The 22,796-nt window shown below is 38.6% G+C and overlaps 1 protein-coding gene across 4 annotated transcripts in view; it reads right to left on the reverse strand.

Moving 5' to 3' along the window:
* NBDY (negative regulator of P-body association) overlaps positions 1–5,292 on the reverse strand; it is an 82,863-nt gene extending 77,571 nt beyond the window's left edge. For 2 of the 4 annotated variants that reach the window (XR_009547611.1, XR_009547613.1), the window contains exons 1-2: positions 4,947–5,292; positions 3,033–3,165 (exon numbers count right to left, since the gene is read on the reverse strand). Coding sequence is in view for 1 of the 4 variants with exons in the window: in XM_060183353.1 (XP_060039336.1) it covers positions 4,976–5,182 (207 nt within the window). In the remaining 3 variants the exon portion in view is untranslated. Of the gene's footprint in view, positions 1–1,565; positions 1,995–3,032; positions 3,166–4,946 lie in introns of those variants that run through there. The other 2 variants (XR_009547612.1, XM_060183353.1) reach the window with 2 other exon arrangements.
* Positions 5,293–22,796: the final 17,504 nt, after the last annotated feature.

The following is a 22,796-nucleotide window of genomic DNA, read 5'->3' on the forward strand; positions in this document are numbered from 1 at the left end:
TATAAAGTATCTACACAGGAAAACAAATGATCACAAAATGAAAAGGCTACTTATAGAAAAGCAGAAAATATTCGCAAACTACATGTTTGACAAGGGATAAATTTCCAAAACATATAAGGAAATCAACTCAATATTTAAAAAACTGAGAATGTTTTTTAAAATGGGTGAATAACATGAATTGGTATTTTTCCAAAGGGCACAGTGAAATGGACAATAGCTATAGGGGGAAAAAGTGTTCAATACCACTATTCATCAGGAAAATATACATCAAAGCCAAAATCAAAAACTGTCTCATACTTCTTAGAAGAAAAAAGAAGAGATAACAAGTATGTGGAGAAAAGAGAACACCTATTCTTGGTGGTGGCATAAACTGATATGGCTACTATGGAATAAGTTCCTAAATTACTAAAAATTAAGACTAGGGAAATAGCTCATTGTACAGCACCATAATTGCATGTCCGAAGATCCAGAATTCCCAGGTCCAATCCCAGGCATGACAGAATCAAGCAGTGCTCAGGTCTCATTTAAACCAACTCTTATTCTGATATTTTTCTAAGACATACTTATTTATTAATGAGAGATGGGAGAGAGAGGAGGAGGAGGAGGAGAGAGAACCAAAGCATCACTCCTGCATATGTGATGCCAAGGACTAAACTCGGGACATTGTGTCCAAGAGTCTATCAATTTACCCATGAGCTATCTGCTGAACCAAAATGTCAAATTTCTATTTTTGACAGATGTACTTAGGCCATATATGAGAAAGGCATCTTTCTAAGGAAATATACATTGAAGTTTGAAGCATGATTTCTGCAATTTACTCTCCACTAGTTCAGAGAGAGAGGTGTAAGAGAAAGAAGAGAGGGAAGTGGACAATGGGATTGAGGAAAGAGAAGAAAATAAAAGAAAGAATGGGTTGGGGAGGGAGATGATGAAGCAAAAAAAAAGTAATAATAAATAAAATAAAGCAAAATATGAATGATATTCTTAAAATTAAAAAAGAAATTTATTTTCATGAATGAGACCAGAATCCTACTAAGCTATGGCATAAGCTATGGTGTTGCTAGGGATTAAATCTGGCATCTAAATCATGCATATCTAAATCTGATGTGTTACTTATATCCTATCCTCACAATCCTTCTTATGAATTTTAAAGTGCAGAAATCTACATAAGCAGTTTTTAAAAGCATATAGCAATTACTCTAAAACCAAATAGCATGATTCCTTGTCCTACATATTTAATAAAATAACACATTTTATGTTGGAAAAGTCTATTGGGATGAGGAGATGCTATCTAATTTTGTGTTTTACTATAAGAGGAATACATATATAAAATTTTAAACAGCATTGCTCAGCTCTGGCTTGTGATGGTGCAGGGAACTAAACCTGGGACTTTGGGGCCTCAGGCATAAGAATCTCTTTGTATTACTACTGTGCTATCTACCCTCTGCCCTCAAACATTTTAAAGAAGATAAGGTTTATTATACATATTTTAAAGAAGATATGGTTTATTATACATAGACTAGTAATTAATTGCATAAAAAATTCGTAAGTAAAAAAAAAATTCATAAGAGTGGCCAAGGAGCTAGTTCAAGTGACAGATTACAGCACTTGCATGCCTGAGCTTCCCAGTTCAAGTCCTGACACCACATGTACTTGAATTGTGACTTCTCTTGTTTTCATGTGAATCTCTTACTCTATATATTATATGAAATAAATCTTTAAAAATCATGAAAAATGATAAATTATTAATCAAATGATAACAAAAATATCTGCAAGTTTTATATACAGCAGATATAAATTATGGCTATAAATTATTTAGAAAAGAAAATTGAAGGGGTACAAGGTGGTGGTGGATATCACTATAAGCTAAGACCTGGGTTTAAGTCCTTGTTCCCCATCTGCATGGGGGAAACTTCACAAGCAGTAAACCAATGCAGGTGTCTCTCTTTCTCTTCTCCATCTACCTTTCCTTTCCATCTCAATTTCTGTCTGTCCTATAAAAAAGCATTAAGAAAAGAAGAAAAGAAAATCAAAAGTTAATGAGCAAAAGTTCAAATCTATAAATCAGAAAAAAGGCAAACAAAAGGTACCAAAAATAAAAAGAAAGACAAAAAGCTAATCGATGTAGTAAACAAAATATTCAGTGGTAAAACGTAGTGAAATAAAAGTAAATAAATATATATTAGAAAACTGACTTGCAAGTTATCACATAGTTACACTATGATGGTAATGGGTGAAAGTATAATCATACCAATAAAAGCAAAGAATTTTCAGAAAAAACTCCATACTCACCCAAAATAAATCACCAAAAACTAATAACAGAAAAAAATTGGATCTCAAAAATAAAAATATACTGAAGTGATAAAACATTTAGATGATTCCCTTTTATGTTCAACGACAAGACAAAAAGACCCCTATTATTGTTACTATTTCTTGTCTGAATGTTCTAGCATGGGGAGAGGAGCTAAAATATAGTGAAAAGGAAGAAACTACCATTAACATTACAACAAATAACCCAAGAGAATCTATAATTAATTAGAACAAGTAGAATTCAGAATGGCTGCTGAATCAATATGTATGCAAAAATACCACTTTCTCATCTACCAACAATAATCAAAAATGTATTCTAAAAGACAGATTTCACACTAACAGCAGAAACCTTATATAAGATAATTAGAATTAATCTAACAAAACATTTTAAATGTTGCATTATTATTATATTGTATGATTATAATGTGGCTTTATATGATGTAGAAAATGATTTCTATGTTATCATTTGGTGTTATTCTGTTTGGCTAGGTATTTTTAAGTTATTATAATAAACTCTTATTTTACCTTCTCTCAATTTCATAAAGAGATTCTCTCAATTTCATAAAGAGATTCTCTCAATTTCATAAAGAGATTCTCTCAAACTCTTATTTTACCTTCTCTCAATTTCATAAAGAGATTCTCTCAATTTCATAAAGAGATTCTCTCAATTTCATAAAGAAATTTCAATTTTTGAGATTCTCTCAATTTCATAAAGAGATTACCTTAAATATCACAACTTCCAGGTGCAGAATATCAGAAAAAGCAGGGTGGCACTGTCAGTAATCACTGTCTTCACTGGATGAACTATTTTATGAATGCACAAGGAAATGGAGTCATACTGCAATCTCTCAAAGACTGAAAAATAGTAAAATACAGTAAGATAATTTCTTCTGTTACTGACTGTCTATTTACTCTGGCCTTATCAAATCTTTGTTCTACCATAGCCCACATTTCAATTACCTATTCTTGTAAAATAGTTAAATAGGTAGTATTGGAAGGTGTCCATAGCATAGCAATTAAGAGAAAATATTCTAAAAGTCATTTAAAACAATGTTTGGGACAGAGTAAACATTGACTATTACTAAAATTTGCAATGATTTAAATCAGCAGAGGAATTATGTAAACTCTTCTACTTTGTCCCTATACAAACTATTTTGTTTTCTGTTTGTTTCTGCTATCCCTGTCTTCTAACCCCACCACCACTACCCCTTTTAGATAGATAAATTTGAAGGAAGGAAGGCAATAGAAAACTAAAACAAGATGATTTTTAAGTGAAATAGTTTTTTTTTCTATTCAGAACCACTAAGTCACATGTCCAGAACGCCTTTAGTTGTCAATTGTGATTTATCTGCTTAAATACCCATTCCACTGTGTACAAGGCACTATGCCCATCAATCTCTACAGCACCCAGTACAAGACCTTGTCAACTGCAATGGTTCCATAAAGCTTTATTGCTGGAAAAGCTATCCTGTCTTCTTTGGATTACAAAAAAATCTGTGAGGCTTGACTGAAACTAGGTTTTAATTTTTGCATTCTGCAAACTCATCTATTAAAGAAATTGATTATTGTTCCTCTGACAGTAAAAACTGAACTTGCTTGAAAATTGGCAATGATTATCACTTATGGATTAAACTTCATACACTTTAGCATAAAAAATTAACTGCAGTGGTCCGGGAGGTGGCGCAGTGATAAGGCTTTGGACACTCAAGCATGAGGTCCTGGGTTCGATCCCCAGCAGCACATGTGCCAGAGTGATATCTGGTTCTTTCTCTCTCCCCCAATCTTTCTCATTAATAAATAAATAAAATATTTTTAAAAAATTAACTGCAACACTATATTCACCCCCCATCCCCACCCCCACCAGTATTCTTCATCCATTTGGAGTTAGAGCCAAGCTTTTCCCAAAACAAGGCTGCCAGGAGAGTTTGGTTTTGAACATAGTAGGCCCTAAAAGCATTTACTTTCATTTACAAATTGCAGACACTACTTACCCTAAGGTCCACCCAAAGTCCTTCCCCCCATCCTGGGTGCTTCTTGAATACTATCAATTAGCAGTCCTGGGGTTTAGCTTACCATATAGTAAAGTTATTAAAAACAAACAAAAAAAACTTAATAAAAGATTTCATCATAGACAGAGAAACACACTGTTGAAGCCTTGTCTTACAATAATAACCTGTTATCACAGTGCAGACAGAAATTAGGCCTTCAGCACAATGTTGTTACTGGTCTTGAACCAACCATTTTTTTAAATATTAAATGTACAATTGTACTCAAGTCTAGAAAGAATAGTACGACGAATTCCCATTTACACACCACCAAGGTTTAGCAATTATCAATTTATCAACATTTTATACCTATTCATCTCATCTCTGCCCTATTGAATTTTAGACACATCAAGAGACTTTGGCCTTTTTTATTTAAAAATATAACCACAAATTATCACCATTAACAAATTAAAATAACTTAATGTCACTAAATACCATAATTCCACTACTATGTATTTCGTGAAAGCAGTCAGCAGTTCTTTTACTCAATCTTGAAAGTGTGGAGACAAGGAAAAGGAGAGAGACCTGGGAAACGCAAAAATAACTTTCAAAGAGCTTGGATATCCTAGAAGCTAAAGAAGGAAATCTGACCTGGTTCGGAGTGTAAGAAGAATATCCTACTACTTCTCCGGGGGAGGAGGATGCGACTTCAGGCCTGAAGATGCAGGAGGAGGTGCTGAGGGGAGAGGGGTACTACCTCCGTTGGGTGTTCCTTCTGGATAATCCCACCGCGGAGCTAGGAGGCAGCGTTTTTTGGGTGGCTTGGATTCCCTAGAGCTCCCAGGAGAGAGCGTGGATCTCCCGGAGGTACAAGGTTGGTCCCCCATAAGGATTATAATATTCAGGCTTCAGTGCTCTCAGGTGGGGCCAGGCAAGGCCGAGAGACCTGAGATGGCGGCGGGTCTCCTGCTGGCACAGAGCCTCCTCCCGGTTTCGCTGTTACCGTATTTCCTGTATCCTGAGACGTACATCCCCTCTCCACCTCCTTCCCATTTTTTTCTACCTCAACAAATTTAAATGTTTCAACAACTATGTGTCTTTAAAAAACACAACACGGATATTTAATATAATGTGTGTTTCATTGCCCCTCTCCGTGCGCAAAAGTAACTAAATCTACAGAGAGTCTTATACAATGTACACAGTGTTAAGATTGGAAATTCGAATTTACTCAAATTTAGGCTATATATTTTGTGGAAAAGCACAGGACTGGAGCATAGGAAGAACAAAGACATTCTTAAAGAGCTGTGTGCTCTACAGTCGACTCTCAAATGTACAAAACCTTTTTTAAAACGACCATTTACAACAAGGGCAACAAAAGGGAATAAATTTTTTTAAAAGACCATTTAAAAATTGTGTGGAATTGTACCCCTCCTACCCTATGGTTTTGGTAATTAATACTTTCTTAAATAAATAAAAAAATACCATTTAAAAAATAAAAGCAGTAAACAAATGTGTCCATCAACTTGAGTGCAAACTAGTATACTAGCACTGAGTGAAAATTTGGGGGGGGAATAACCCTTGTGTCATAGTATCTAATCTCTCCCCTTTTCCCCCCATGTTGAACAGATTAGACATCACTAAAGGCTTCCCTTTCTAAATAATAGTACAGCGTCTAGTAAATTTTTGACAGCTGGCGGCATGTTATACTTTAATGGGCAATGTTTTTTTACCCTGGAGGTATGGAAAATTCGTCTTACTTTTGCTGAGGGCACTATATTCTATAACGTATGGTAAGTAATCAGAAGAGGGTGCTGGTGGCTTAAAAAAACTCTACTGGAATTTCTTTGACCTTAGTCTCTCAAACAGCCTGGCCTTTGGCTCTAAAGGAACATTTTCCTGCATTGTCCTCACTTTTTAAACAGAGACTTGTTATATTATCGTGAGATATCATGTCAAAGTGGACCTGACTTAAAACAAAACACAATATGGGTACTTGTATTGTGTACTTTACTGTAGGATCTTTAGCAGTATCCCAACTTAGGCCAATAGAAACTGATCCTCTCTTCCCCTTCTTTAATCTGTTGACTAGGCCTTAGTTTGATTTTCAGAAATAATAAATATGTCAAATATAATTTATATTAATCCAAAAGACATTACACAAATATAACAGAAAATGTAAAGCAAAATTGTGATTTTTAAAAAACATACATTAAAATATTATCTTGGGGTTTTTTTGTTGTTGTTTGTTTTTACATTTATTTACTTTCCCTTTTGTTGCCCTTGTTTTTGATTGTTGTTGTAGTTATTATTGTCGTTGTTGTTAGATAGGACAGAGAGAAATGGAGAGAGGAGGGGAGGAGAAAGAGACACCTGCAGACCTGCTCCACTGCCTGCAGGTGGGAAGCCAGGGGCTCAAACCAGGCTCCAAACTCTGGTCCTTGCGCTTTGTGCCACATGTGCTTAACCTGCTTCATTACCGCCCAACTCCATTTTGGCTTGTTTTTATTATCTTCTTTAAGAATGAAACCTAGTCCACATCTGGTAGTATGATAAGGTATTATTTATGAGAATTTGAGGCTCAAACATTTTTTATTTATTTATTTATTTATTCCCTTTTGTTGCCCTTGTTTTATTGTTGTAGTCATTATTATTGATGCCATTGTTGTTGGATAGGACAGAGAGAAATAGAGAGAGTAGGGGAAGAGAAAGATAGACACCTGCAGACCTCCCCTGCAGGTGGGTGGCTGGGGGCTTGAACCAGGATCCTTACACCAATCCTTGTGCTTTGCACCATGTGCTCTTAACCTACTGTGCTACCGCCTGACTCCTGGCTCAAACATTTTGATGCTTGAGTTTGTATGGTTATTATTATTTGCAAGCTCATCAATTTTAGTTACCTGTATTCCACACATTAGTGAAACTTTCCCTTCATTGCTTTTCAATTCATATTTCACTTGTATGATTGCCTCTAAATCCCTTTCATTTTATTCTGAAGGGCACATTTATTTTTTAGTTTTTTATTTTATTTTTTTAGGGAGTTTAGTGCAGTCATTGACATATGAGTACAATTTCATTATGCACCAGGACCCCACACTTGTCTTTCACCCTTTCCTCCCCCTTCTTCCCAATATTCCTTTGCTTTGATGCAGTACACTATGCCCAGACCATCTTTCACTTGTGTTCTCCTTCCCTATTCCTATTAATAAATCCTGCTTATAAGTGTGGTCATTTTGCATTTGTCCTTCTCCCTTTGGCTTATCTTGCTTAATATGATATCTTCTAGTTACATCCAAGATGATGCAGAGGAGATACCCTCATCATTTTTAACAGCTGAGTAGTATTCCATTCTGTAGATATCACAATATCCTTAGCCACTCATCTCTCATTTGGGCATCTGAGTTGTTTTCAGGTTTGTGCTATTACAAATTGTGCTGCTATGAACATAAGTATACACCAATCTCTTCTAATGGGTGCTTTTATTTCCTTTGGGTAGATCTCCAGGAGAGAAATTGCTGGGTCATAGTCCATTTCTAGTTTTCTGAGAAATATTAAGTTGACATTCCACACCTGACATCTCTGGATACAGTCTGAATTTAAACATGCCAAAGTGGTACTAGTTGCATTGATTAGGCTGGAATAAGCAGATGCAGTATCAAGTGCTATGAATTGAGAGAAAGAAGCATGCAGGAAAGCAAGCCCCACCCTAGAGGTCCCAGAATTGGGAGGTTTTATAGAGAATGGGGAAGGTTCCCGCTGTTTTAGGATTCAAGAAGGCAACAGATAGTTATTGCTATAACCATATTATTTGGCAATTGGGTTAACTTTGAAGATCCCATTGTTAGGCTTTGCTTTATCATACATTTTAGTCTTTTGAGACTTCATAAAAGTCTTAGAATTGGTTATCCTGTTTTCTGAAAGCATCCTATCAGGATGTTGATAAAGATTGTGTCGAATCTATGAATTTCATAATACCAATTTTATTTTATTTTTACAAGCTATTTTTTATTTGTGTTTAATAGTGCTTTACAAGACTGTAAGATTACAGGGTATAATTCTACCAATGTGTTATGTCTCCACCCTTTCAATGATGATAATAACTACCATAGCACTCACAAAGTCTTAGAGATAGTTTGTTTACTTGTTTTTTTGTTTATTTTCACAATTTCATATATTTCAGTTCTCCAAATTCCACATATGAGTGAAACCAGCTGGTAGTTTTCATTCATCTGTTTACTTATTTTGCTAAGCATAATCACCTCCAGTTCCATCCATTTTGTTCCAAAGACAGAATATCATCTTTTATGACTGCAGAGTAGTTTTCTATGGAGTATATATCCAATAACTTGTTTAGTCTGTAATTTGTCAATGGGTATTTAGGTTAATTCCACTCTTTGACTATTGTGAATAATGCAGCTATGAACATAGGAGTGTGCTTGTCCCTTTGAATGAGTGTTTGCATGTCCTTTAGATAAATGCCTAAGAAAGACATTGCTGGATCATAAACTATCCCATTTTTTACTTGTTTAAGGGAGCTTCACCAATTTACATCCCCACCAACAGTGTAAGAGTCCTTTTTTCTCTCTCTCTACAACCTTCCCAACACCTGTCATTTCCTATTTTGTTGATATAGGACATTCTCACTGGTGTGAGGTGGAATTTCAGTGTAGTTTATATTTGTGTTTCTCTAATAAGTGAAGTAGAGCATTCCTTCATATCTTCATGTCTGTGGGCCATGTGTATCTGTTCTTTGGAGAATGATCTGTTCAGTTTTTGATGCTCTAAAGTCCCAAGTTCAGTGCCTCACACCACCATAAACTAGAGCTAAGCAGTGAACAGACATAAGCTGAATGATGTACAAGGGAAAACTACATATAGATGTGAAAGTTACCAATGGTAGAGTCATGTGGAAGCACTAGATCTAGAGAAGTATGATGCATTTTCAGCTTTGGTCACTAATAGTTATTGTGTTTGCATTGTCTTGGCAAACACTATAGAGGCTTTATAGTATAGCAAGCAATATTTGGATCCTTAGTGAATCTTAGATAAGAACCAAGGATGCAGCCTAGAGAGGTGGCACAGTGGACAAAGCACTGGACTTTTGTGCACGAGACATCAAGTTTGACTTCCTGTATTTGCACCGGTGGAAATCTGGATCTCTCTCCCTCTCTCATCAATAATAAACATTTCTAAAAGTACCAGTGTAAATAATGGTGGTATTCAGGGACATCTAATAGTTCTAGGTTCCTGAAATTGGAGCAGCTTGGAATGTTCCTACTCATGACCACAGAATGTGAGCTCAAATCTACATAGATACAGAGATCACATAGGCTCCTAAGCTGAATATGGGCCCCAGATCACATCAAATCGACGGGGTTTACAGTAAAAAAATATTTATACACCTTTCCCATATTTAGGATCTACTCTCTTCCCTGATCCAGTTTTCTGGTCCTTTTTCCAGCCATGACATCATCTCCCCAGACATTAACTTGGATCCACCTGCATATCAGATTTCTGGATCAGGGGGAAAACAAACTAGTATAGCCACAGGCCCTTTGGAATATAGCTAAAATATGCCTACTATCTAGCTACAGGACAGAGACCCCCCCAGATCTTCATCTGCACTATTCCAGCCTTTAGGTTCATGATTAGCCAACAACTTGTTTGGCTTTATATGTTAACTCTCTTTTCAGCCACCAGGTTCCAGATGCTAGCATGATGCCAACCAGACTTCCCTGGACAGACGATCCCACCATTGTGTCCTGAAGCTATGATTCCCCAAAACCCTGCCTCACTAGGGAAAGAAAGAGGCAGGCTGGGAGTATGGATTGACCTGTCAATGCCCATGTTCAGCAGGGAAGCAATTGCAGAAGCCAGACCTTCCACCTTCTGGTGGCACCCCACAATGACCTTGGGTCCCTACTCCCAAAGGGATAAGAAATAAGAAAGTTATCAGGGGAGGGGATGGGATATCAAGTTCTGATAGTGGGGATTGTGTGGAGTTGTAACCCTTTTATCCTATGGTTTTGTTAATGTTTCCTTTTCATAAATAAAAAAATTTAAAAATGATATCAGGTTACATACACACACACACACGCGCGCGCGCGCACACACACACACACACACACCCTAAAACATCCAATGAAAGAAGGAGAGCTTATTCAATAAATAGTGTTGGGATAATTGGGTTGAAACATGAATAAGAATGAAACTAGACCACCACATTTCAACATATGGAAAAGTAAATTTCAAATGGATCGAAAATTTAGATGTTAAGCCAGAAACCATTAACTACTTAGAAGAAAACATAGACAGAATTTTCTTCTGATGATTCAAATCCAGTTGCAAGGAAAACAAAAGCAAAAATAGACTGGTGGGACTACACCAAACTGAAATACTTTTGCATATCAAAATAAATCACTGCTTTCATAAAAGAGAGAAACTTCCTCCCAGAGTGTGATAAAATCTTTACATAAATCAAACAGCAGCCTGATAACCAAACAATACAAAACACAAAGAACTCACCAAACTCAAAACTAAAAAGACAAACAACTCCATTGAAAAATGAGGGGGAGGGGGCTAGTGTGGAGCACCCAGTTAAGCGCACATAGTACTAAGTACAAAGGACCAACTCAAGGATCTAGGTTCAAGCCCCTGCTCCCCACCTGCAAGGTATCCATTTCACGAGAGGTGAAGCAAGTCTGTAGGTGTCTATCTATCTCTCTCCCTTTCTATCCCCCCTTCACAGTTTCTCTTTTCCCTATCTAATAGCAGAAAGAAAGAAAGAAAGAAAGAAGAAAAGAAAGAAAGAAAGAAAGAAAGAAAGAAAGAAAGAAAGAAAGAGAGGAAGGAAGGAAGGAAGGAAGAAAGAAAGGAGGGAAGGAAGGGGGGAAGGAAGGAAGGAAGGAAGGAAGGGGGAAAATGGGGGGAAAGACATGGGCAGATTCTTCCTCTCCAAGAAGAAATTCAAAGAGCTAACAGACATATGAAAAAATATTCAAAGTCATTGATAATTAGGAAAGTGCAAATAATAATAACAGTGAGATACCACTTTACTACTGTGAGGATGTCGTACACTAGTAAATATAGAATCACCAACCAATGGAGAGGCTGTGTGGGGAAAAAAGACTCTCGTATTCTGCTGGTGGGAATGAAAATTAGCCCAACACTGTGGAAAACAGTCTGGAGATTCATTAGAACACTAGAAATAAATCTACTTGATGACCCAGCAATCCCTCTTAGTATATATTTGGTAAAAACAAAAGCACCTATCTGAAAAGACCTATGGACACTTATATTTATAGAAGCACTGTTTGTAATATCCCAGACTTAGAATCAACCCAGATTTCCAGACACAGATAAATGGCTAAAAAAGCTGTGATACAGGGGCCGGGTGGTAGTGCAGATAGTTGAGCACACACATGTTATAATGCACAAGGACCAAGGTTCAAGTCCCTGGTCTCCACCTGAAGAGAGAAAGCTTTGCAAGTGGTGAAGCAGTGCTGCAGGTGTCTCTGTTTCTTCCTCACTATCTTCGTCATTCCTCTCAATTTCTCTCCATCTCTATCTAATAAATAAAATATTAAAAAAGAAAATTATGGTTAATATATTCAGTGGAGTATTATGCAGCTATTACAATGATGATGTCATCCCCTTGCAAAATCTTGGCCAGAACTTGAATGTATCACTTTGAGTGAGACAAGTCAGAAAGAGAAAGACCAATACCAAGTGATCTCACTTATAGGTGAAACTTAGGGATTAAGTGCAGTAAAGGAAAACTTAAAATGAAACTTTCATTGGGTGTGGTATAAGGCACAAGGCAAAATATTCTGAGAAGGGAGAAAAGTTGATGAGATAAAGAAATATTGGAGTCCTCTTATGTGTCCTAGACTCCTTTCAAGCATAGATGAAAGGCTTTGCCTATGTCTGTGCCATAAACTATACTCCTCATAAAAAATAAAACAAAGTACAAGGGTAAGCAATGGTGGTTTTCAGGGACAGCTGACAATTGTGAGTACTTGTGCAATGATAATAACTGGAGATAGATATATAGAGAAGGAGCTGAGGAATCTCCAAGGCAAGCAGATGTGTTAGCACTCACTATGAATTCTTTATCTGGATATCAGTTCATGCTCTTTTTTGTTTTGCCATGGACACATAACAGTGTAGGCATACAATGAGAGCTGGAAGGTGTTATCTGTCAGTAAGTGTGCTGGAAGAGTTCAGTGAAATAACATATCAATATCATGTCCCACAGACAGTAGCAGGGTCTTTGATTGTTGATTTGTTCTTCTATGGTTTCACATTCTTCCCTTGAACAAATGTACCACAGTGGAAGCTAGTGATACACAAACTGGTAATGCATAAGTGAATAGCTGGGCACGGTAGCCCTTAGTGTGAACAGGAGTAAGTCAGCCATGGGTGTGTGTCAACCCTCCACATACACACACCCATGGCTGACTTACTCCTGTTCACATATATTTTGAGGTCTGAACTAATATTGCACTTCTTAGGGACTGTCAGAGGAGTGGAGGATGGCGAGGAACTCAACAGATGTGAATGTCTATGATGTGGAAGTCCATGATGCATTTAGACTATTAGGTTGTAATGCTGGTTGTTGATTCCTCCTCCTCCACCTTCTCCTCCTCCTTCTTTCTTCTCATGAAAAAACTTGACAAGGTTTATTGAAGGAAGATTCATTCTCTGGTTTGTAATTACTTTCCCTATTTCCCTTCCTTTTTAAAAAATATTTATTTATTTATTCCCTCTTGTTGTCCTTGTTGTTTTATTGTTGTAGTTATTATCGCTGTTGTTATTGATGTCACTGCTGTTGGATAGGACAGAGAGAAATGGACAGAGGAGGGGAAGACAGAGAGGGGGAGAGAAAGAGAGACACCTGCAGACCTGCTTCACCGCTTGTGAAGAGACTCCTCTGCAGGTGGGGATTTGAGGGCTTGAACCAGGATCCATATGGTGGTCCTTGTGCTTTGCGCCATCTGCGCTTAACCTGCTGCGCTACCACCTGATTCCCCCATCTCTCTTTCTTTTAAGTTATTTAATATTGGTTTATAAAACCATAAGAAAACAGGGGTATAATTACACTCTGTTCCCACAACCAGAGTTTTGTGTCCCCATTACCTCCACTAAAAAACTACAGTAGTTCGCCTATGGTCATAGATATGGGTTGACTATTATTTCTACAAATACAACTATATTTATTTCTTTGCCCATTTTTCTTTTTTTCTTAATTTTTACTTATAAAATGGAAACACTGACAAAAACCATAGGATAAGAGGGGTACAATTCCCACCACCAGAACTTTGTATCCCATCCCCTTCCTTGAAAGCTTTTCTATTCTTTAATCCTCTGGGAGTATGGACCCAGGGTCATTTTAGGGTGCAGAAGGTGGAAGGTCTGGCTTCTTTAATTGCTTCTCTGCTGGACATGGGCATTGGCAGGCTGATCATACTCCTAGCCTGTCTCTCTCTTTCCCTAGTGAGGCAGAGCTCTGGGGAAGCAAGGCTTCAGGACACATTGGTGGGGTCATCTGCCCAGGGAAGTCCGGTTGGCATCATGGTAGCATCTGAAACCTGTTGGCTGAAAAAAAACTAACTAACATACAAAGCCATACAAATTGTTAACTAATCATGAACCTAAAGACTGGAATATTGCAGATGAAGATTTGGAGTCTCCGTTTTGGAAATAGCTAGTTGGTCTATTTTAGGTATATTTTAAAGAACCCGTGACTTTTATTAGTTTTTGCCTAAGCTTGACATCTGATATGTAAGTGAATCCAAGTTATTGTCTGGGAAGATGACATCATAGCTGGAAAGTGGGCTAGAAAGCTGGATCAGGGAAGAGAGTAGCTCCCAAATATGGGAAAAGTGTATAAATATTGTTGACTGTTAACCTCATCGGTTTGATCTGAGTCCCATATTCAGCATAGGAGCCCATGTAACCTCTGCATCCCTATAGGTCCAAACTTGCATTCTGTAGTCAAGAACAGAAACATTCCAAGTTGCCCATTTTTCTATGTTCCTGCCTATCTTTTTTTCTAAGTCATACCTATACCTCTCTCTTCTCTCTTGGAGTCCTGATGAAATTGTGGTTTAGAGCCCTCTAGTCAACTTCCCCCACTCTGAGAGTCTGTTCCAAACTTTTTTTGTGATGCAGAAGGTAGAAGTTCTGGCTTCTTTTATATACTTATTTATTTATTTATTCCCTTTTGTTGTCCTTCTTGTTTTATTGTTTTTAGTTATTATTGTTGTTGTCATTGTTGGATAGGACAGAGTGAAATGGAGAGAGGAGAGGAAGACAGAGAGGGAGAGAGAAAGATAGACACCTGCAGACCTGCTTCACTCCCTGTGAAGCGACTCCCCTGCAGGTAGGGAGCTGGGGGCTCGAACCAGGATCCTTATGCTGGTCCTTGCGCTTTGCGCCACCTGTGCTTAACATGCTGTACTACAGTCCTACTCCCAGAAGTTCTGGCTTCTATAATTGCTTCTTCCTGGACATGGATGTTGGCAGGTATACCCATATCTCAGCCTGTTTCTATCTTTCCCTAGTGGGGTAGGGCTCTGGGGTGGTGAGGTTCCAGGACACAATGGTGAGGTCATCTGCCCAGAGAGGTCTGGATGTAATCATATTAGTATCTGCTACTTGGTAGCTGAAAGTCAGTAAGATATAAAGCAGGACAAAAATGTTTAATAAACAGGAACAAAAAAGTAGGAAAAGAGCAGATGAGAATAGGGATTTAGGTCGAAAAGAAGCTAGGAAGTCTATTTCATGTATATTCCTAGGGGCCAATGACTTTAGTAACTTTGCTTGAGCTTGATAACAAACAAGAAGGATGACTAAAAATATTGTCTAGGAAGATGTCATATTTGAGAAAAGAACTAATGCTGGATTAGGGCAGAGACTACCTCCCAAAACTGAAGAAAATATATAAATAAAATAATCAGTTTACCACAACAATCTGACCTAGGGCATCACCATAGTATTCATATTTAGCACAGGAGCCTATGTACACTCCAAGTCCCTGTCCATGGTAGCAACTGGGAACATTCTAGACTGCACTCATTTATGAACCAGTCTTCCTCAAGTGGCAGAGTAAGATGGGATTCCCTCTAGATTTATTTATTTATTTACTTATGAGAGTGAGAATCAGAACACCAGTCTTTCAAATGTAATGTTGGGGATCAAACTTGGGAGTTCATACCTGAGAGTCCATACTTACATCCCCTTTGCTACCTCCTAGGCTTCTGAAATACACTCCTTAAGCATTCCAAGTTAATATGAATTTTGTTCAGGGTGTTCTTAACATGCTCCATTATTGACTGCATTTTTCCCTTGATCCTTCAGTTTGTTTACTGAAGACTTTATTATGTTTCTTTCTGTGTGTGTGTGTGTGTGTGTGTGTGTTGGGAATTTCTAATTTCTTTTTTCTTTTTGTTTTTTTTAAATTTATTTATTGAGAAAATGGAAACATTGACAAAAAAACGTAGGATAAGATGGGTACAATTCTACACAATTCCCACCAACAGAGCTCCGTATCCCATTCCCTCCCCTGATAGCTTTCCTATTCTTTTATTCTTCTTCTTCTTCTTCTCCTTCTCCTTCTCCTTCTCCTTCTCCTTCTCCTTCTCCTTCTCCTTCTCCTTCTCCTTCTCCTTCTTCTTCTTCTTCTTCTTCTTCTTCTTCTTCTTCTTCTTCTTCTTCTTCTTCTTCTTCTTCTTCTTCCTCTTCTTCTCCTTCTTCTTCTTCTCCTCCTCCTCCTCCTCCTTCTTCTTTATAAAAAGGAAACACTGATAAAACGATAGGATAAGATGGGTACAACTCCACACAATTCCCACCACCAGAACTCCATATCCCATCCCCTCCCTTGATAGCTTTCCTATTCTTTAACCCTCTGGGAGTATGGATCCAAGGTCATAGTGGGATGCAGGATGTGGAAGGTATGGCTTCTGTAATTGCTTCCCCACTGAACATGGGTGTTGATAGGTCAATCCATACTCCCAGCCTGCCTCTCTTTCCCTAGTGAGGTGGGGTTCTAGGGAATCTTAGCTTCAGGACACATTGGTGGGATCATCTGTCCAGGGAAGTCCGGTTGGCATCATGGTAGCATCTGGAACCTGGTACTGAAAAAGAATTGACATATAAAGCTATACAAATTGTTGATTGATCATGAACCCACTGGAATATTGCAGATGAATATTTGGGGTCTCTGTTTTGGAAATAGCTACTAGGTCTATTTCAGGTATAATCCAAAGGGTCCATGACTTTATTAGTTTTGTCTGAGCCTGACATCTGATATGCAGGTGGACCCTGGTTATTGTCTGGAGAGAAGATATCATGGATATAAAAGGGGCTAGAAAACTGCATCAGGGAAGAGAGTAGCTCCCATATATGAGAAAAGTGTATAAATATTGTTGACTGTAAACCCATCGATTTGATCTGGGACTCATATTCAGCTTAGGAGCCTATGTAACCTCTACATCCCTATAGGTCTGAACTTGCATTCTGTGGTCATCAGCAGGAGCATTCTAAGTTGCACCAATTTCAGAACCCATCTTCTTCAAGTGGTAGATAGAGTATGTTATCCAACCCCTCTTCGAAAGTTGTAACGTTCTCTACCATTGTTGATCCATATTGAGGGCAAGGTCACAATGGGACCCCCAAAGGGGTCCAATATGTTGTTCCTGATGGAGATGACCAGTAATAGTGGGGAGAGGGATCTGTTCAAGGTCAGTGCTTATCGTGTTTGTGTGGGAATCCCAGGACTTCCTGACTAGAGTCCCAGCTGATGGGGTGTCCTGATAGTGACTAAAGAGTCATCATTAAATTATTCCAGTCTCTTGTCCTTATTCAACTTTTGTAGTCCTTACTTTGATAAGATTAGCTTTGGAGTGACTGAGGGAAGTGTAATAGGAAGTAGGTGAGGTGGGTATCTAGGTCTAAGTAGGAACTATTTCATTAGGTACTTTTAGGTGTCTTTTTAGGTCTTTCTACTTGATTGCTTCATTTATTGACTCACTGCAAGCTATTGTGCACCTTTGCCCTAATTTACAGATATATATGTACATCTGCCCTATCTCATGGCACCTGGTCTATATCTAGGTCTTGAGGCTTTGTTAGGAAGTGGACCACCCAAAAAAGAATTAAGGAGTCCTATGAGAAAAGAAAGATCTCACCTGAGTAATGAGGCTGAAGGTTTGACACCTGCTATCTCTGGATACATTCCGAAGTGAAGCATGCTGAGGTGGTAGTCATTGTTTTGAAAAGGTTGGGATCAGCAAATGCAGTATTGGTTGGTATGAACTGAGAGAAGCATGCAGGAAAGTGAGCCCCACCCTAGAGGTTCCAGAACTGAGGGAAATTTGGGCTTTGTAGAGGAAGCAGAAGATTCCTGCTGTCTTAGGGTTTAAGAAGACAATAGATAGTTATTGCTATAATCAAATTATTTGGCAAACGGGTTACGATTTGCTGTATCATCCACGACCTAAAAAATTTCTCCTTTGATGTTATTTATTTATTTATTTTTAAATATTTATTTATTTATTCCCTTTCGTTACCCTTGTTGTTTTATTGTTGTAGTTATTACTAATGTCGTTGTTGTTGGACAGGACAGAGAGAAATAGAGAAAGGAGGGGAAGATAGAGGGGGGAGAGAAAGACAGACACCTTCAGACCTGCTTCACCGCCTGTGAAGCAACTCCCCTTAAGGTGGGGAGCCAGGGCTCGAACTGGAATCCTGAAGCCAGCCCTTGCGCTTTGTGCTACCTGTGCTTAACCTGCTGCACTACCGCCTGACTCCCTGATGCTATTTGTGTGTGTGTGTCTATATATATATATATATATATATATATATATATATATATATATATATATATATTATAAAGTAACACCACCCCACCAGTTGCTTCTGCTGTCTTGCTCTAAGCTTAAAAGAGAGTCAGACTCACCTATGGTCTGTGCATTAAAAAGTTTGACACATTCAATCTTTTTCCCCCTCTTATATTACTTAAATAGTGATATATATGACTACAAGTTAATAAGAGTGTACATAAACACCATTCCCACCACCAAAAGACTGTATCCCATCCCATCCTCCCCCAACCCTAGTGAACTTTCACCCTCCACCCATAAAATTTTACTTTAGTGTCCTACTCCAAACAGTCAGATCCTGCTTTGAGTTTTCCTTTCTGTTCTTCTTTCTCAACTTCTGTTTATGAGTGGTATCATCCCATACTCATCTTCATCTTTCTGACTTAGTTCACTTAACATAATTCCTTCTAGCTTCGTCCAAGATGGGTCAGGGAAGGTGGGTTCATTGTTCTTCTTTTTTGTTTTTTTTTTTACTCCTGATTTTTAAAAAATATTTTATTTATAAAAAGGAAACATTGACAAAACCATAGGATAAGAGGGGTACACCTTCACACAATTCCCATCACCAGAACTCCATATCCCATCCCCTCCCCTGATAGCTTTCCTATTCTTTAACCCTCTGGGAGTATGGACCCAAGGTCATTATGGGATGCAGAAGGTTGAAGGTCTGGTTTTTGTAATTGTTTGCCCGCTGAACATTGTAAAAATTACATTTTTGTAATTACAAAAATTACATTTTGTAATTGTTTGCCCGTTGACTGGTCGGTCCATACTCCCAGTCTGCCTGTCTCTTTCCCTAGTAGGGTGGGTCTCTGGGAAAGCAGAGCTCCAGGACACATTGGTGGGGTTGTCTGTCCAGGGAAGCCTGGTTGGCATCATGCTGGCATCTGGAATCTGGTGGCTGAAAAGAGAGGTAGCATACAAAGCCAAACAAATTGTTGAACAATCATGGACCTAAGGACTGGAATAGTGCAGATGAAGTATTGGGGGGATCCTCCATTTTTTAGATAGCTAGTAGGCATATTTTAGTTAAAATCCAAAGGGCCTGTGACTACACTAGGTTTTTTTTTTTGTTTGTTTGTTTTGCCCCTGAGCCTGAAATCTGATATGCCAGTGGATCCAAGTTATTGTCTGGGGAGATGATGTAATGGCTGGAAAAGAAAAAGCAATCTGGATCAGGGAAGAGAGTAGCTCCCTAATATGGGGAAGGGGTATAAATATTATTGACTGCAAACTCCATTGATTTGATGTGATCTGGGGCCCATAATTAGCTTAGGAGCCTGTGTGACTTCTGCATCCCTCTAGATCTGAGCTCACATTCTGTGGTCATGAGTAGGAATATTCCATGCTGCCCCAATATCGACCCATCTCCCTCAGGTGTCACATAGAGTATGTTGTCCATTCCCCCTTTGGAAGATGGAACATTGTCTACTGTTATTGATCCAAGTTGAGGGCCCACAAATGGGTCTATTGTGTTGTTCCTCATATAGATGACCGGTAACAATGGAGAGAGGAATTTATTCGAGTTCTAGGCCCATCAATTCTATTTGGGAATCTCAGAACTCCCTAAATAGGGCCCCAGCTGATGACGTGGCCTGATAATGACTAAAGAGTCATCGTTAAAGTATGCCAGTCTCTTGCCCTTACTCAACTTTTGCAGTCCTTGCTTTGATAAGGTTAGCTATAGAGTGAGAGAGATAACTGTAATAGGAAGTAGGTGAGGAGGGTATCTAAGCCTAAGTAGACACTATTTCATTATGAACTTGATACTGACTCACTACAGACTATTGTGTATGTTTGCTTTCAGGTATATGTTTTCCCCTAATTTATGGATACATGTGAACATATGATGTATCTTACAGGACCTGGTCTATATCTAAGTTTTGGGACTTTGTTAGGAAGTGAACCACCTTTAATGGAATTAGAGAATACCATGAAAGGAAAGGTCTCACCTGAGTAATGAGGGTGAAGGGTTGGCATTCTATGCCTGACGTCTCTGGACAGGATCTAACGTGAAGCATGCTGAGATGGTACTTGTTGCATTGATTTGGTTGGGATCAGTGGACGTAATATCATTTGGTATGACTTGAGAGAAGCATGCAGGAAAGTAAGCCCCACCCCAGAGGTTCCAGGACTAGGGAAATATAGGTTCTATAGAGGAAGCAGGTGGATCGTGCTGTCTTAGGGTTTAAGAAGACAATCGACAGTTATTGCTATAATCACATTATTTGGCAATTGGGTTAACTTTGAAAAATCCCTTTGTTAGGATTTGCTGTATCACACACACCATCACCATATTTTATGTCCTTTGACATTATTTGTGTATAGCTATGCCACCGGTTGCTTCTGTTCTCCCTGGCATATGCTTTTAAGAGAGTCAACTCAGCCCATGTATTAAAAAGACTCAGTCTGTGTTTTAAAAAGTTTGAGACATTCAATCAGTTTTTCCCCTCTCATGTTACTTAAATAGATTTATATAACTACAAATTAATAGGAGTGTACATAAATACCATTCCCACCACCAGAAGACTGTGTCCCATCCCCCCTCCCCTCACCCTTCCCCCCCCCATGAAGCTGAACATCCACCCTCACCCTCAACCCAGGATTTTTACTTTGGTGCCCTACTACAAATTTAGTCAGATCCTGCTTTGAGTTTCCCTTTCTGTTATTGTTTCTCAACTTATGTTTATGAGTGGGATCACCCCATATTCATCTTTATCTTTCTAACTTAGCTTGCTTAACATAATTCCTTCTAGCTTCGTCCAAGATGGGTCAGAGAAGGTGGGTTCATTGTTCTTAATAGCTGCTGTGTAGTATTCCATTGTGTATATATACCACAGTTTTCTCAGTCATTCATCTGTCGTTGGGCACCTGGGTTACTTCCAGGTTTTAGCTATTACGAATCATACTTCTATGAACATGGCTGTACACATCTCTTTTTGTTTGGGTGTTATGTAGTCCTTGAGGTATATCTCTAGGAGAGGAATTCCTGGGCCATGTGGAAGGTCTAGCCTTGTGAGAGTGTTCCAGACTGCTCTCCACAGAGGTTGGACCAATTTACATTCCCACCAGCAGTGCAGAAAGGTTACTTTCTCCTCACAGCCTCTCCAGCATTTGTTGTTACTGTCCTTTTTGATATATGCTATTCTCACAGGGGTGAGGTGGTATCTTAATGTTGTCTTTATTTACATTTCTCTGACAATCAGTGACCTGGAATTATTTATTTATTTTCCTGCAGAGAAAGTTCGTATTTTTTCGGTATCTCTCTCTCTCTCTGGTTTGGGGTGATCTCCAGGGGAAAGGCTGGTTCTTTCTCGCTCATGACAGGGGTGACATGAAGTAAAAGACACCAGGGGACTCTTAGCATGCCTAGAATCCATATAATCTGTTTATTAGCAAAGTGGACATGAGTTAAATAGAAAAGCAAACGAAGGGAATATTACTGAAACATGTCAGAAATTACAGGTTTCTTAACGGTCGGCATGCCCCTAAGGTAGGGGGCTGGTATGACAGGAATTGATGAGATACAAGACAGTTATTCTCCATGATGCAAGCAACTTAATTATCCAAAGGTATCTGAGAGAAGCATAGGGGTTAAACCATAGGGTGAGACAGAGAGAAGATGGATATCAAAAAGCCATATAGTTTGGAATTTCTCTTGTCTGGGGTCTGAGGTGTGTGATGAAGTGTGTTCTTCTGTGATCAGAATGTGACTTTGAATAAGTGAATCTGTGGCCATGTGGCCTGCAGTTAGTGGAGGGAAGTACTAGGGTTTCTGTGGGCCTGAGAGTCAAAAAAGAAAGAACCAAGTCTGAGTTTCCCCCCTTATGCTCACCTCGGTTGAGAGAGACTTACCAAGAGGTTATCTTCTCAGACCTCCATCCAAGGACGGAGGTGGTTCTCCCTAAGCTCTATCAGGCTTACACATGGTCCCAACAGTATTTTATATTTATCAAGGAACATATGAGTCTAAAACTTGGTTCTGCTAGAATCATGAAAGTTTGTATACTTATCTAAAATGCTTATTATCAAGTTAAGTCTGGGTTTGAAAAACTCATCTCTTACTCTATATTGTGACTTCTTATTAATAAATTTCCTTAACAATATTCAGAATACTTATTAATTTATGTATAACAAAAATATCAACAAGACCACAGGATAAGTGGGGTACAATTATATACAATTCCCACCACCAAAGTTCCACATCCCATCCCATTCCTTGAAAGTTTTTCTATTCTTCATCCTGCTGGGAGCATGGACCCAGGATCATTATGGGGTGCAGAAGGTGGAAGGTCTGCCTTCTGTAATTGCTTCTCCATTATACATGGGTATCGGCAGGTCGATGCATACTCCCAGCCTGTCCCTATATTTCTCTAGTGGGCAGAGCTCGGGAGAGGTGGGGCTTTAGGGTACATTGGTGAGGTCCCCTGTTCGGGGAAGTAAAATTGACATCACGTTAGCATCTGCAACTTGGTGACTGAAAACGCATTAAGATATAAAGCAGAACAAATTGTTTAATAGTGAGAAACCTAAAGGGAAAGACATACCAGATGAGGTTTGGGATCTCCATTTTGGAAAAAGCAAATAGGTCTATTTTAGGTATATTCCAGGAAGTCCATGA

The sequence above is a fragment of the Erinaceus europaeus genome, chromosome X, assembly GCF_950295315.1.
Source record: "Erinaceus europaeus chromosome X, mEriEur2.1, whole genome shotgun sequence".
Lineage (NCBI taxonomy): Eukaryota > Metazoa > Chordata > Mammalia > Eulipotyphla > Erinaceidae > Erinaceus > Erinaceus europaeus.